General features: G+C 42.9%; 1 protein-coding gene across 1 annotated transcript in view; it reads left to right on the forward strand.

Moving 5' to 3' along the window:
• The window catches only part of LOC132076402 (rho GTPase-activating protein 22-like), a 37,661-nt gene that overhangs the window by 2,337 nt on the left and 18,831 nt on the right, over nucleotides 1-16,493 (forward strand). Inside the window, exon 2 of the mRNA XM_059477457.1 lies at nucleotides 13,383-13,582. Within this exon, the coding sequence (XP_059333440.1) occupies nucleotides 13,403-13,582 (180 nt within the window). The 5' untranslated portion in view covers nucleotides 13,383-13,402. The remainder of the gene's footprint in view (nucleotides 1-13,382; nucleotides 13,583-16,493) is intronic.

Genomic DNA, 16,493 nt, shown 5'->3' on the forward strand with positions numbered 1-16,493 from the left:
GAGGCAGGGCTGGAGCGGCGGCAGCAGCGGCGGGGATGCGCGGGGCGGCGGCCGGGGCCGGGCGCTGAGGCTGCGGGCAGCGCCCAGCCGGGAGCATGCTGAGCCCCAAGATCAGGCAGGCCCGGAGAGGTGAGTGTGCGACCCCCGCGCCCCGCGGGGGGGGGACGGGGACCGGCTGCTGGCCGGGGAAACTTCGCGGCGGTGGTGCCCCCGCCGCGGCTGCGGGGGCTGCTGCCCCGCTGGCCGAAACCTGCCCTGGGGAGGAGTGACCGATCGGGGAGAATGCAGCCTAGGAGGGAGGAGACCTGTGCTGGTGTTCACCGGCGTGGTCTGCAATGTCTGGGCTAAACAGCAGCATTAATTAAGAAAAAATAGTACTCTGTCCTGAGACTCGACATCGCCTTTTCATCCCCTTACCAGTTGCTAATGCTGTGTTTCTAACGCCGTTCATTCCAACGGCTGGAGACAGGTGTGTCTAGTTTACCTGCAGCATCTTGAGAAGCAGTTTGCTGTAGCACATTATCTTTGCAGGGCTGGATGCAGGAGGTGGAGATACTCATTCTGTGAGCTGTGGGCAAAACAAAAGGAAGGAAGGAAAACCTGCCCTGGGTTTGCAACAGATGCTTTGAGCAGTCATTCGGAGCTGTGAGGTGTGGTGTGTCATGTTTGTAAAGCAGAGAGCTGGGGCTGGGCACAGCCATTGTCTCCATGTCAGGTCACCTGGAAGAGATGCTCTGGCAGGGGATGCATTCTGTGATCTTCAGGGGCAGCACTCGTTTGACATGGCATTTGGGAATCATCTTTGCCACTCACAAACTAATGACAGTGACAGAGGGATCTCTTCCTGCCCACTGGAAACAGATTAATGTAGTTTAGGAGCTAAAGCAAACACATTCAGAAGAGTATGTAAAGATTAGGGTTTTCTTCAGCCATGCCAGTATTGTCAAATAGGAAAGGTATCACTGGTTCTAGCTACTGTGATTCCAGCACAGGTACTTTCAGCCAAATGTCACTGCATCATGTATTGAAAGCCCTATTACGTGATGAACAGTCCCTAAAATACCAACAGCCCATTAAATAGCTGTTAGCATCTTGGAAAGAAGCTTCCTGCCATCTGGAGGTGTCAGGATCAGATATGTACTGCTGCAGCCACAGTAAAGTCATAAGTACTTATTTTTCAGCTACACAGGGTTGTAGAAGTTCAGCAAGTCTTTTGTAGATGCTGCCTCCTTGCCATCCCCCTTCTAAGGGAGTCTTTTATTATATGTGTTGTCCAGCATTCCTGGTAGCTGTTATAGCTCTGATGAGACAAGCTAGGTGATGCTGCTAAGGTTGTACAGGAAGGCTGTGTCACGCCTGCCATTCTTCCACAGTCATCAAATCACCTGGAAGAGATGAATTTGTGTATTAATATATACTGAAGTGTAGTTATGGGACAGACATTCTACATCCCTAGGGCCTACTGATACTTGGGGGACAAACTATAGTGTACCTTTGTGATTCAATTTCAATTTATAGCAGTATGTGTCATTCTCTCTGTGTTTGTTCTGATTGGTTCATTACCTGTGCACAGGTAAGTTTATTTCTGAATTAAGAACTCATGAAAAGAGCTGGGATTCTGGGAAGTTTCTTACTTTTGCAATGCTGTGGCAGAGCACTGCTAACCCCTTGCAAAGTTTACCAAGTAGGACCTAATCCTGCAAGGTTCTTCTATAGCTCTTGTTCACAGGAACTGTAAACAGGCCATGCTGGAGATGCTGAAAGGCTCTTTAAGGTGAGTGTCCCACCTTGCAAGACTGAGCTGAATGGGAAATGGCAGTTCTCCCTGGAGTCTCAGTTGGGGGTGCTAATGAGGATTCAGGTGAGAAACAGTGGACAAACAAAGTATTCAGAAGGCAGTGAGAATGTTCTGCGTACAGCGAGCATCAAGGGCAGCTGATCTGCTGCAAGTTGCTGCTTGAGTTTGGCTGAATTTTCAGATTAGTGACTGTCAGCTCTGCCATTGGGACTTGTGGAAGGGAAGTAATGTGATTTCTGTGAACAGACAGATTAAAGAGAAGGGACAAGGAGGGATACTCAGGTATCCTGAGTATCTGTGGTCTTACTTGAGTGTGACAAAAGGCAGCAATGTGGCTGAACCTAGGGATGTTCCTGTATTTACAGAGTTCTTGAGGTTCAAACCCCAATATGTGTTTGGCTAGCTAGCTCTTTGCTTCAGGCTCCCCACGTTTGTGCAAACAGGAATGCTTCACCAATTTCTCTTTTATTTCCAATTCTCTGCTGAGAATGTGCCTTTAAACACGGAGTTGTGATGTCTGATGCTGTCATTTTTGTTTGACTTGTAGATTGTCCTCAAGAAAGCTCCTGTGTTTAAAGATATTCAGACTTTTGAAAATGCCTGCTCTGGACTTGGGCCTGACATCCAGGGTGTAGTTCCTAATGTCTGTGAACGGGACAGTAGAAAACAAAGATAATTTTCCTTACTAAAAGTAACTATCATCTATAAGGCAGCCCTTGCTGTTCCACCAGCAGCTTCACATCTGTAATTCTGAAATGTGCATTCAGAAGTACATGTTCTTTCCATAAGATCTAGGAAGGTGTAAAATCTCACAGATGGAAAATCGTAATGTGAATAAATGAGCATTCTGGGAAGTCATTTATTCTGGCTGGGCCTGAATGGATTTTGCATTATTTTTTCATCTATAGGGGTTCATGTACAGCAATTGGTGTAGTCCAGGATCCCAAAATAAGTAGCTGCAATGGAAAACATCTATTTTCACTTTCTTCTTATGTGGTAGGGTAGAAAAATAAAGCCTTGCAGAGTGGGAGGAAGAGAACTTTCTGTATAGATTAGATGTAAGGCAATTTTCAGACTACATCCTTCAGTCTCAATGGATGGATTTTTGTTTAATTGTTTGTAAGAGATTAAAAAAAAGCATTTGATCCTTGGCTTGAAAAGTCCCAAAAAGGTTGCCAGCCCAGTTGCATTTAAATGTGCTAGAAAATGGCAGTTGGACTGGCTGCAGGCTTATGCATTTGTATTTTGAGTGATGTGATTGCCCTCTATAGAAAGAGAGCCTGCTGCCATCATATATAATTTACAGTATTCCTGTCTTCAGCACAATGTGTCTCAATTGTAGAGGCACTAAGAATACCCTTCTCCCCTTATTAGACTTTGTACTTTTGGGTGACACTATGACCTATTATTTCTGTTTGTGACATGCTCAAACATATGTTAAGATTTTTCCTTAGAGTCATAATAATAAAACTTTCTTTGGTGTGTTTTATTTCAAACTTAGAGTCTAGAAAAAGTGATGGGAGACATTGTGGTTAGTTAGGCTGGTACAAATAGATCCACTGATATCCTTCACATGCCTGTAGTGGAACAGTTATTTCCCTCCTGGTGTGTGAAGAGCCACCCTTTCATCAGCCAGGAAAGATGGAAAAGGGAGCTGTCATGTGTCTAGTGGCCCTCACCAAGTGCCAGCCTAGCACCAGGGCAGCACTGGTGCCTGCACAGCCCCAGGTCAGCTCTGGTTAGAGGGGCTGGAGCTGTGCACAGCTACCCCAGAGCACCAGTGTATGCCCAGGGCCCTGGCACCTCCAGCCTGCCAGGCAAATGGGAACACCCAGTTTCCCAATCCTGGAACCAAGGTAAACAGCCCTGGAGCTGTGAGCTCCTGCAAACACTTCCTTCAGCCCTGGGAGCCCACCAGCACTGCTGGGAGCACAGGGGGCCCAGGTGGGAGCAATCAGAGTGGCTGGTGCAGCTGGCAGAGCAGAGCCACCACTAAGGAGCAGCCCACCTGTGAGGGGCTGGTTCACTGCCCCACATCCTCACATGGCTGAGCCTGTAAGGAGGAGAGGCAGTTTGGGAGCTCTCCTCTGGAAAGGTATGTGGGTAAAAGGCAATAGTGAGGTGTTGGTAAGTATACTTGTATTCCAGTTTGGTGGAGGAAGACCTCTCTGAGGTAGGGAGCAGGAGATGGTGGTAGGGCTGTCTGCAGCGTGAGCCTGGGTTTTGTCATGTTGCTTTGGAGGAGCTTGAGATGAAACTGCTGAGTTTAACTTAAAATCCTAAGGCAGGAGTACAGGGGCTGTGGAGGGAGTCATTGGTGCAGCATTGGATTAACTGCCCTGAAGGCAGTGTGAAGAAATAGGACCAGACTAAGGGGTAAAGCAGGGGACAAGTAAACTATGAGAGTCCCTTCTCACTGTGTGCAGCCCTAGGGAGGTGAATGAAGCATGGAGTAACTTTTGTTCTGTGGTACAGGCTCCCAGCACTGAGCTGCTCTGGTGTAGGGGTGTGTGGCAGTGACCTGTGTTATGAGCTCTGGGCTCTAATTGGTTTTTTTGTCTCTGTTCTGATTCAGTGGCCATGTGCATATAGAGAAAGGGTCAAGAAAGTGATGTTTGTGGGATTTCTCCAGAGGCAGGTTCACGTTCTCACCCTGACTTGGTGGCGTGTCCCATGAAGAAGGATGTGAGTTGTTCAACGGTGTAATCCTCTTATCTCTGTACAGATATCCCTCTCCAATTGGATTCATGGTGTATGTTGGAGTAATTGCTGCTCTTGGCAAAAGCAGCTTTCTATCCCTGCCTGAAGGCTCAGGCAGGCAGTCATTCTCCTTAGAAAAAGCCCTGAAAAGTTTGCAGGCAGGCACCAGCTTATTAAACACAGGCAATCTGAATTTGAAATAATGAACCATGGCCTCACCTCCTGGGGAGGGAAAGAGGCATTGAGAAAGAGCAGTAATTCAGCTCTAAGGGTAGCTGGACTGCTGGGGAGAGTGCTTGTGGGAGGGAATTAAATATTAAAAAAATCACAAAGTCATAGGCTCTCTAATTACTAATATAACATCACTGAGGGAGTACAGGGTGAAACTGTCAGTCTGTGTGTAAATAGCACAGTGGAAGGGCTACAAATGCTAGCACCTCTCTCCTGAGAGGACAGTCACCTGCACTTTTACCACCTGTATAAATGTATTACTCTTCATTGTAAGAATTCTACCATAATTACTTTTTTTCCTTGCTGGCTTTCCCCTTACATTTATGGTAAATGATAGACAAGCCCAGCAGCATACACAACCTCATTTGTTTCCTTCAGCTCCCTGCAGTGTGGGCAGGGGTAGTTTGATGCAAGGTTCACTGGTGGGAAAGGGAAACTCCTTTGTGAGGCTGCAGTGTGAGCTCTCTGCTGAGCTGGAAGAGGAAAGGATCTGTGCCCAGATTCTGCCCAGGCCTGCACATATTTAAGTACTTAAGACTAACATGGGGGAGGGAAGGTCCTTTGACAATCTTTCTACCAGGTATTCCTTCCACAGGAAGGAATTCTGTGCATCTTTTGTGCCCTATGAGCTGTAAATTAGCATTTATGAAGATCTCTAAAGAGAGGAGATACTAGTTTTTTGCTGTGGTTGAAAGTTACTTGTAATATCCTTCCTCTTAAAAGCAGGTGTTAAGAATTGTTATGTTCACTAAGGTTGTCATCCTGTGAACTGGTATTTAAGTTAAAACAGCCTGTGGTAAAAGCAATAAAGGATAAAGAAGCTGCATATGTTGTTTCTAAAGTGAGAACTGATTATGTTGCATGGGAAGGGATTGGGTGGCTCATGGTCTCTTTGGAAGAACTGTAGGCACAGGGTTACTACTGACTCCTTTGCAGACCTCCAGTTTAGGAGGAGCCACCTTTGCTTTATTAACCTGTGATGTCACAAGTACTTATGGCTTAATAATTTGAATACTTAAATTCAGAGTATGAATTAATGCAGGAGTAAGAATTCCTTTATTTCTGCCCTTGTACCCCAGATCAACCCTGGTAGTGTAGCATTTCACTCAGCTGTTGCACACAGTAGGAAGCAGGATTTGTTTGCACATTAAAAACAGGTACAGTGTTGAAATAGGCACGCTGAGCTCTTGGTTATGCCCTAAAAAGCAGGGTAGGAATGAAGACCCTCCTGACCTTTGGACGACTGAAAGAAGAGAAATACAATGTTGTGGCTGAATTCAGGAAGTTTATTGCTGAAAGTGGCTGGGTTCTTGTATCACTTCATCTTACAAACAGTTGCTGGTAAAAGGCCGTTGAGAGAGTTTTCTCTACTCTAGATTCTATTTTTTTTCAGTCCAGAATAATTTTGGAAAATTATATCCCCTGAGGTGGGGTGGACAAATTTCTGTGGTGCTCATAACACCAATTTTAGGAGCCATTGATGCTGGCAGCCACTGTCTGAGGAGTATGGCCCATGTGCTTGGCATGGCACAGACAGTGTTTAACAAAAGCACGTGGGTGGCCAGAGTGCCTCTGAGGAGCCTGAGTTTTCACACTGCAGTGGAGCCATGCCTATGCTGCATCTGTAGTGTTGCAGAGCTACAGTTTTGATCAGGACTCCCCAGTATTTGGTTCTGTACAAGCTCAGGCCACAGTCCCAGCTCCAAACTGAACATTATCGTAGTCAGCATTTTTTTGTTTGTTCCTTAATCTACTGTGACTGGGAAGATTATTAAAAATTAATAGCCATAGCCATTGGGAGGATTACAAGGGGTTGTTTCTGATTGCAGAGGGAGCTCAAGGTATTTGTTCAGTCTTCCTTCTCTGACCTGACTTGACTCACTAAAATATCAGAAAGAAAAAATATGTTAGAACTTTCTACCATTCCAGTGAGCAACTATTCTTATAAAAAGGTCTCACCTTGTCAGTGTAGGAATGTAGGGCTGGGTGTGCTGGCAGATGGAAAGAGCAGAATGGAAGCAGGAAGAAAGGAATAAGAGTTTTTCCTTCTGGCAGGGGTGAGCTCAGTGTGGTTGTCAATGGGGTTACAAGAGCTGTGCCAGCAGCAGAGATGCCTTCAGCAGTGTGGGATATGCAGATCTCTTGTCAGGTATGCAGCTCCAGCCAGCCAGGTAGAGAACATGTACAGCTTCCTGGAGGTTGTGCCAGGGTTCAGTGGGAGTGGAGAGCTGGTGCTTGGCTCTGCTGGATAACGTTGTAGTCACAGTGTCTAACAGGTGCATGTGCTTTAGAGCAACACATCCAATAGCTGTGACCTGAGGGCTGCTGTCCCTTGAACAGTCTGCAGTGGATCCAGGTGGAAGATCTCAGAGGATAGTGCAGATAAAGGGACTTTAAAATATGATCTTTTTCTGGGAGCAGCTTCTGTGCTTGTTCATGTATTGTCAAAATGGTCTGTAACTCTGGTTTTGCAATAACAAATGATGTGGGCTATTTCACTTTACTAGATTGTAAATTGTTAGGTCAATCTGTTGTAGCAGAAGGAATTAAGTCATTATCCTTCCATCTTGGCACTTATCCATGATCTAATGCTAGTGGTTTGAAAAGACTGGCATGGCTATGTGGATTTGCAGGACAGTTTCAAGAACAGCTGGTGGCAGGTTACCTACTGTATTTAAGGCTTGTTCATTGACAGGTGTCAAAATCACCACATTCCTACAACCTGAAGCAGTAATTCCAATTCTTTTGCAAATGCAAGGTTAAACTCATTTAAATTATTATTCTGTGGAGTTGAGACCTGCTGGCCTTCTTGCTGATAGTGATAGCAAATGAAGTTCAGGTCTACTTTGTGCGATAGCTGAAAGGTCTCCAGTGTGAAATGTCAACCAACAAAGCAATGCCCCTTTACCTATATGATAGCAATGGATTGCCAAAATCCTTCACTTTTCCTGATGTCCAACATGCCAACAATTTGCAATAATAGTTTGAAGATTAATGTCAATTGTTCTTCAGAAGAAAATGATTAAATTATCCCACTGACTATATGTTGGGTTTGTTTTTGTTTTTTTTGTATTGTGTGGGATGGATCACATTGATTATCAAATATACTTGGGTTTTCCTTGACCAGTAAATACACATAAACACACATACAGCAACACAAACTGATATATATTAATGCAGGAAAGGTCCTGCATTAATATATATCAGCTTGTGTTGCTGTATGTGTGTTCTTTGATGTGATAAAGACATCGCCAGGCTGTTGGCTGAAAGAGAAACAAATCAAGGGAAGGAGTTAAACATAGCATGTAAGTTTGCGCTGTCAAGTGTTGTGAGGAGACAGGTGCAGCTTTACTGTGAAGAAAGGATGGAGCACAAGCTGGCTCTTAGGGTAGATTTGCTGAATTGTCATCCATATCACAAAATGTGAGCAGCTACATAGCTGTGTAGTGCCTCTCTGTTTCTGTAGAGACTGCTACTCTGTCTTGAGGGAGCTAAAAGCTCTTGTCAGTTCCTTATAACTGATATTCTTCTAATTGACTAAAAATATCTTGTCACCAACCACTTCCAATATTCTGCCTTTAATTATTTGCTTATTGTGTTTCAAGATGTTTAATTCTCAGATTGTACTGAGGAAGTACCTTGGTTTTGTTTGTGCTTACTGACTCTGGTATCTTAGCAATCAAATTCAAAGACAAATATGGCTCTGTGATGGACATAGAAAAATCTAAACCAAATACTTTATTGCCTACAATTCAATGAAAGGAAATTCAGTATCTGTTTATTGGCATATTACCTGCATTTCCAGTGAATCCTTTTTGTAAGGCCAAATTTGAATTAAATAAACCAACTGAGAATATAATTTATAGTATGGGAAGCCACTTCCCTTTGTGGCTAGTACTTTAAATGAAGACTATATTAGAAATAATATGCAGTGTCACAGTGTCATCAGACTGAAGGAACACCAGAGCAAAGTGCCTTTATCGTAGGACAGATCGTTGGCCAAAATCAATTATAATGGCTATATTGATTTTAGCTAACTGCCTATGAAATTTCAAAATATTACCTCTTTAATTGATATTGAATTGCATTGACTTGATTGATTTCCATGTCTGGTTTAAGTAAGTACTTATGGAGTGCTCAGATCTCTAGTGGTGTTCAGAGCTGGGAGTGGGAGAGGAGAGCAGAAGAGATTGTATAATATTGCCAGGCAGGATTGAACTGGGGAAGGGGGGATGGTATGGACAGGGAAGGGAAGGTGTTGTCTGTGTTGTGTGCATGCTCAGGGTAGGAGATAGATGTCATGAGAAAACAGCAATGTGGCTGTTGCTTGGAGGCAGGTCTGAGTTACAGAGGAACTCCTGTAGTGGTGTGTGGCCATCTGGGTAGGGATTCCTGCCTCTGTTAGGAGTGGCAGTGTGACTCCATCCAATTTGACCCATCCACTCCTTAGGATAATCTCTGGTTTTACATTTAGAGGCACGACAACCAAGTATGGGGTTTTGGAGGGGAGTTTATTTAGTGTAGTCTCAGGCATTTGCACAGTGACTGTTGAGCAGCACTTCACTGCCTTGGCTCGTATTCCTCCTCCCATCTTCGTGGATATGAGAACTTCCATGTGCCAGTGTCACTTGCAGTCGTAGGAGTGATTTCGAGGTCTGCAGTTCTGATTCTTGCCTTACAGAAGGATTTACCCTCCCAGAATGGCCTGACTCGTTAGTGCCACCTGTGGGTCTGCCCGCTCTGTTCTTGCCTCGCTGTGCTGCACTCGCCTTGTTTTTGGGGATGGTGCGGGTTGTGGCTGGCATTTCAGTACTGCTGTGCTATGCAAATGAATCCTAACCCTTTTCCCAAGGAGAGTTTGAGCCCTTTCTACACTGATTTCTGTTTAGAACTTAGGTGTATGGCTAAATCAATAGTCAGCTAATGATAACGTGAAGAGTGAAAGCAACCTAGGTGGTGTTATTGAAAACACATTACTGGATCAGAACTCCAGAGCATGTAAAGTATTTGCTGAGTTGTGAATCTGATTTATTGATTTGTTTTCTTCCTGTTCTGCTGATTCCATAATTCTGTTAAATAGATAAGCACAAATAATATATTTCTACCATTAAGAATCAGAGGCTTGGTGTACTGCATTAGATCATCAAAGCAGATATTTTGATCCCAGTGACCTAAGATAGCTGCTGCTTTAAAGGCAGGCCGTGCTCATTCTGACCTCTATGATATTATTGTAGTCTGTGAAGCATGCAATATAAGCATCAATGCTGTTGATAGCCATAAATAATTCCCCTTTCTAAAAATTTCTATCTGATCCATGCTGTTGACTTGCAGATGAAGTTGCTAAGTATGTCCCTAATGAAATTAACTATTACAGTCACGACCAGAAATGAAGGAAATGGAAAGCGAAGACAGCATGAAGAATTAACAATCATAGCAATTGGTTGAGACATGGTGCTGCATAAAATAAAATAAGAATAAGTTCTGCATTCTCCTGAGACTGATCATGAAAGCTTTGACTAAAATAAATAATTACCATGTGAGCTGTACAAATAGTATCAAAGGGGGACTGAGAGAACACACAAGGTAACATATTTGGTAACATTTCAAAGCAAGATGTTTGATGTCTTTCGTGATGTCTGTGTCAATACAGATGGTAGGTTTCCAGTTGAATTAAACTAATTGCTGTTTAGAGTGAGAGAGAAAGTAGCAGAGGATGTATATAACTACATGTAAGTCAGGAAAGCTGGAGGCTGATGGGATTTTCATGCTGAAGTTGGAGAGTGCTAAGGTACTTCAGTGTGGAGATGACTTAGATACTTGCTGAAAGATGGATTTTGGTATCACTAGACTAATTGATTACCTCAATAGCCAAGATGTCCCCTAAGAACCATTATAGTGCCTTTGATAAAAGCAAATTTTTGGGATATTTATTTTTGTAATGACATAATTTGTAACAAGAGTGTGGATTGGAAATTGGACAGTCTAAACCAGATTGCACTTTGGTCATAGTTGTAAAATGGGGTCTGGGATGAGGCAGAGAGGTTTTATCCAACTCAATTCCTCTGGGCCTCTGCAAGAGAGATTTAAACATAAGGAATGAGTTTTCTAACTGTGAAATGGGGTCCTCCATGTCCTGATGGTGATGGGGAGGGGCTGGGTGTTCTGGTACCTCTGCCACCATCTGCCAGAGGATGCTATGCTGCCAGAAGGGGCCAATACTAAAGCCTGAGGATGCTGGCTGTGTGGGGGAGAGTGGTTCTTGATGTTTACAGGAATAAAAATAACTGTCTGAGAGAGCTCAGATTACTGTGAGTGAGCTTAGATAATACGCCTGGATACACTAAAGCCTGATTTTAAGTGAACTCTGTATAATTTTTTTTTTTACTATTGTTTTGGCACATAAAAATAATCAGAACCCACGAGTACTGGGTTGTAAGACTGCAAAAGTTGCTGGTAAATTTTACTAATCTAGGACTAATGCTGTATATTAGCCCACATTAAATTTAGCAATGTATTTTAGGCATAAACTAAAGAAAGACTAATTCTGAAAAAGCTATGATGCTGCAGCAGCACTTCTTACAAAATTTCAATTTTTAAATTAATTTTGAAGTAAAACTAAAAGTAAAAATAATTTCTTACAGCACTAAATAGTTATAATTTGAAAACTAATTTCTCTTGATTGAGCCACAAGGCAAAACCTGTTATTCACAGTTTTGTGGAGAGCAGCAGGATTTACCTTAGCAGTTTAGAGAAATGGGAAAAAAAACCCATACTGCCTGTCAGCCAGGACTTTCATCAAGTCTGAAATTTAACAAAGTGATGCATCTTGTGTCTCTAAATCTGGAAGGTTGTTGGGGTCAGTATGAGTGCCTGCTGGATGGTGACAGGAGAGGTGAGTGGATCCTTAAGACAGAGTGGAAAGATAAAGTATATGAAACTATAGAAGTGAGGATTTTATCACAGATTTTTTGATACTGGGAGGGTGTGATACCATTCAGGTCTGCCCTCTGCTGATGGAAGTGTTCAGTGTGTAGATGTGCTGCTGGTTTAGAGCTCTTTATAAAGCACAACATGATGACCTGACTGCCGGGTCGTGAGGAAGGTCAAAGCAGATTTTATCACAGGCAGCAATGTCATTTCCCTCACTGGATTACACTGACGAGGTTCTTTCGAGATTTGACCTAAGTCCCTTATCTGCCTCTCCTTATTTTGCAATTTGCTTCATGGAAGTGAAGAAACAGGATCAATTTTAATTTGCAAATGTGATTTTTTTTTTTAAATTTATTCCCCAAACACTGCAACATCCTCATTATTTTTCTTTGGTGAATTCTGGCAATTTCATCACTCTGTAGTGAGGCACCAGGAGCAGAAACCAATCACGTGGTAACATCAAGGCCACGCTTAGTTCTCTGAACCCAAAAGAGGCAAAATTAGCCAGTACTCTCAGAGGCAGAGGCTTGCTGTGCCCTTTCTTGTGGTGGTTTGAACTAGCTGTAGTGTATCAGGGGTACCTGGATAAGAAGCTTGCCTGGTTTTTAGATGCCACAATTCACAGCGTTAATGTGAGATATTAGTGATGCAGATTTACTGGTACTGGCCTGTAAACTCATGCCTTGTTCCAAGTGGGCTGTTATAAATTGTGCTTTAAGTTAGCTGAATGCAGAAAATTGGAAGAGGCAGGATCATATTAGCTCTAAAGAAGGAAAAATGGCATGAAATATTAAATAATTATTATTATGAGATACTTCATAAATCCAAAGGAGATAGAGGTGGAAAATACCTATGAGGTCACCTAACCTATCTATTCTGGAGGACTGGCTTGCTGCCTACAAAATATAATCAGTCTGCTACTCCAGACTAGTTATGAATGCCCCAAGCTTTAGTATTCTTAATGCAAGAGAGGAGAAAAGAAAGGGTCATAGAGTTTTTTTCTATTTCTTAAACTTTCCATCACTTGTCTTCTGTTTCTGAAACCCTTCCTCAGATTTACGTGTTGGTTTTTTCCTCTATTTTGTCTTTTTATTTTTTAATTTTGTTTTTCTGCTTCAGTGTCAGAATGCCCTGAAGAGAGAGATAACTTCAGTAATTCTGGATAGCTGTGTTATCTCTGTCTTTTGTATGGATCACAGTCACTACTTTGATTGACAATTCTCTTTTTAAGTTTTCCTCAGTTTTTATTTTTTTTTCTCTCCTATGGCAGCTGGGTTCCCTGGCTAATCCCCCCAAACTGGTAGTGTGTGGAGTGAATATTTTTTAATACTCTATTCTTCTCTTTGTGCCCCCTCACCACACATTTGCACATCCTCATCAGTCGAATATCCTGTTAGGAGAGAGCAATATCGTTATTCCCATGTAGAGCTGGGAGGCAGTGATGATTTGCCACAAAGAATGGTTGTATGAGCAAGAATGGTTGTATGAGCAGTGGAGGTGTTGTGTCTCTTTAGACACTCTGGAGAGAGCAGTGCCAAAAAAGGTGATGTTTTTCCTGTGTTTAGCTGTCATGAGCTTGAATGTACACCCTAAAAAACAAATACCTGTTACAAAAAGGGAATCTGTCTGTCCATATCTGAGGCGGGAGTGTGGAACAATTATTTAGCCTGAGTGTTCTTGCTGTTATTTGTTTGTTTCACTTACTCTGTAATTGCCTTTGCAGCCCGGTCAAGGAGTCTGGTGATGGGTGAACAGATTGGGCCTCCCTCCAGACCATCTTCCCCAAACCCTCAGGAACGTGTGCTGAAGTGTGGCTGGCTCAAGAAACAGAGGAGCATCATGAAGAACTGGCAGCAGCGCTGGTTTGTGCTGCGTGGGGATCAGCTCTTCTACTACAAGGATGAAGAGGAAACTAAGCCTCAGGTATGGCTAGAGAGCTGCAGGAGGTAATGATTGCGACTCCTGTGTGATCACAGCTGTGCTTTGGTTGACAGCTCATTTCAGATGTTTTCTGTCCTCACCAAAAACATTCACACTTTAGGAGGTTCAAAGGCAGGAGATGTTGCAGGGAGGCTTTTCTACTACCAGACAAGTGGTGGAACTTGGGAAAAGGTTAGAAGGTGTTTACTTAGCCACTAGGGCATGCTGACCTCCAGATCTTATTATTATGGTCAGCTGTGAGACTGGAGTTTGACAGGAAGAGCTATGGAGCTGCAGATTACTGAGGCAGGAGTGATTAACCTTCTTGCTCAGCTGGGACTCGTTATCTCCCAGCTAATCCTTGTTAGCCATGAGGTAAACCAGCTGCTTAGAGCTGGCTTGGGTGTGTGGGTTTGGCTACATGCTGAGAATGGGCTGTAATGTGTGTTTGAGTGGGTGTTGTGCTATGGGCTAAAGTTTACAGAGGAGATGAAGAATTTCTTATTCATGTTTTTCTAAGGCCTGTAAAATTCTCTCAGAGCATTTGAGCTAAGGTCTTTCCTGTTGCTGTAGTAGATTATGCATCATAATTCACGTAGTCATTGTTTTGACTGTCAGGCCTTTAACCAGAGTCATTGAGCAGAGGGAACATAATTGAATGAGCCAGACAATGTCCCTGTGCTGCTGGCTCCTGATGAGTCAGTACAGGCATTACAGAGTGACAGTCAGCCTGTGTAATATCATCACCATCCACACACTCATTATAGACAATTATTAAACTGCTTGATGCAGCTGCCTGCTTGACTGTCACACATAAATTTCATTGTAGAGTGAGAATGGAAATTAATATTCCCCTGTGGGCCTGACATAAATACGGTAGATGAATGAGGATGTTGACTGCATCTTGTATCTTGCACTCTCCTGATCAGGGATTTGGTCCATAATTATGGAAAGTCTGCTGTGTAAAGCCTAGAGAGATTTGAACTTGATGATGTACGTTGATTACTCGGGATGCTGCCAGCAACAGATGGATTTTGCACTTTCAAGCCAGGCACCTTATCTTCATATGCAATGCATGTGGGAGAGCTGGGCACCTCTGAACCGTGTCAGTGAACATGATGAAGAAGAAATGGCCTCAGGCTGTCAGGTTGTGAAGGGTCTCTTTAACCCTGGCCCTTTTTGGGCACAGGGTTACATTTATCACTGTGGGAAGATATTTTGTATAGGATGATACTATATTGAGGCTCTTCTTGTAGGAGTTAGAAATTAGGATTCACATCTCTTTAGGACTGTATGCATCCCACAGGAGGGGTGTGCTTTTGGGACTTATAGACAGCTGTTGTTTGGGATTCTCTGGAATGAAGGGGCAATGGCACAGGTGTGCCCATGCATCTTAGAAAGACAACTGAGACCTTTTGTTGTAGGGAGATTTTTTTATAGGTCATGCAGATATTTTCTCCAGTTGTTATTGATATTAATCCCTAATTTTCTTCAGCCCTAAAGGTACTCATGCCTGATCTAAGTATTTTTGTTTTATTTATTAAGCATGGCCTTTAAGCTTGTGTGTAAAAACTAAATCAATAGTTTCACTGAAGTTCCCATTGATCTTCCACCTACTTGATTATTTATACATACTCTGGAAGAGAGTTATATTCTCGTTGTTTATCTGATGAAGTCAAATGAGATTTATGGCATAATGTTTCAGAAGAGAAACATGAAACAACTTCTTTTTCTTCATGGATGTTGCCTTGCCTATTTTTATGAAAGCCTGTTGTTTCAGATTCTTGGAGCAAACTGTAGATACTCTTCCTTTAATAATATTGCTGAAAAGGTGGAATTGTAATCTAATGGCAGGAGAATCACACAGGCTTTCTGGAGTGGAGAGGAATTTTTCTGTTGTCTTAATGGATTGAGTACTGTTGAAGGTACTCAATTTTTATTTGTGTGCCACATGACAGTTGCAGCTGCACAGCCCACTCCATCAGAGACCAGAGGTTAGAGGGTGGATCTGCAGCCATGGCTTTTCTGCAGAGTTTTCTTTTTTTTGCCCCATGAGGACAGGGGGAAGGAAGGACTGACCTGCAAAGAGGTTTTGATGCTCCTACTGACTCTGTCAATATGTTTGTGTTTTTAAAGGAGTTTTGGACTCGTTTCTGTTCCCAGGAAAGGAGAGAGCATACATCCCTCCCCAGTTTCCAGAGGAAAAGAAGCCACTGTGCAGCTGATTCATTAACCCTTCCTTCAGTATTGACTTGACATGATGAAAGGCTTTAATGCATCTGCAGTGGGCTTGAATTTTGCACTTTAGAAATAATTTTCTAGAATGTGTTCTGGCCACTGGACTTTAAAGATGATATTTTACACAATATTTTTGATGCCATTTGGATTTCAGATGCATTTGCATTTTTGTCAAGTTGCCTTTCCTGTGTTTTCCTGTTATTGATGGAATGTCTTCAGTTTATCTTCTAATTTCAGTGAACCTCAGAGCCAAATTGCAGGGCAACAGGATTGGGAGGTAAGGGTGGTGGAGGCTTATCCTGTTGTGTTAACTTATTTTGCCTCAATTTTAAATCTTACAACCATTCTTGAGAAACCACTCAGCATGGACTTTGCTAAGTGCCCTCCTCCACAGTGACCTTCCACAACCTTACCCTTACACTGGGTAGGGGACAGGAGCTGAGCCTTGACCCTGCTGAACAAAGCATTTGTAGGAGGATGCATTCCTGAGCAGCAAAACTATGGAAGTTATACTGAATAATGACAAAGTAATACATCTGGCTTCTTTTTTTATAGAGAAGATTGCAAAACTCCTATGATGAGTTGTCTTCTGTTAGTTGAAATTCAGGATTTTCTGTCTCATGAGACACTAATTGTATTACTCCGTTGTATGTGGATCTGGAAGCTGACAAATAGC

The sequence above is a fragment of the Ammospiza nelsoni genome, chromosome 8, assembly GCF_027579445.1.
Source record: "Ammospiza nelsoni isolate bAmmNel1 chromosome 8, bAmmNel1.pri, whole genome shotgun sequence".
Lineage (NCBI taxonomy): Eukaryota > Metazoa > Chordata > Aves > Passeriformes > Passerellidae > Ammospiza > Ammospiza nelsoni.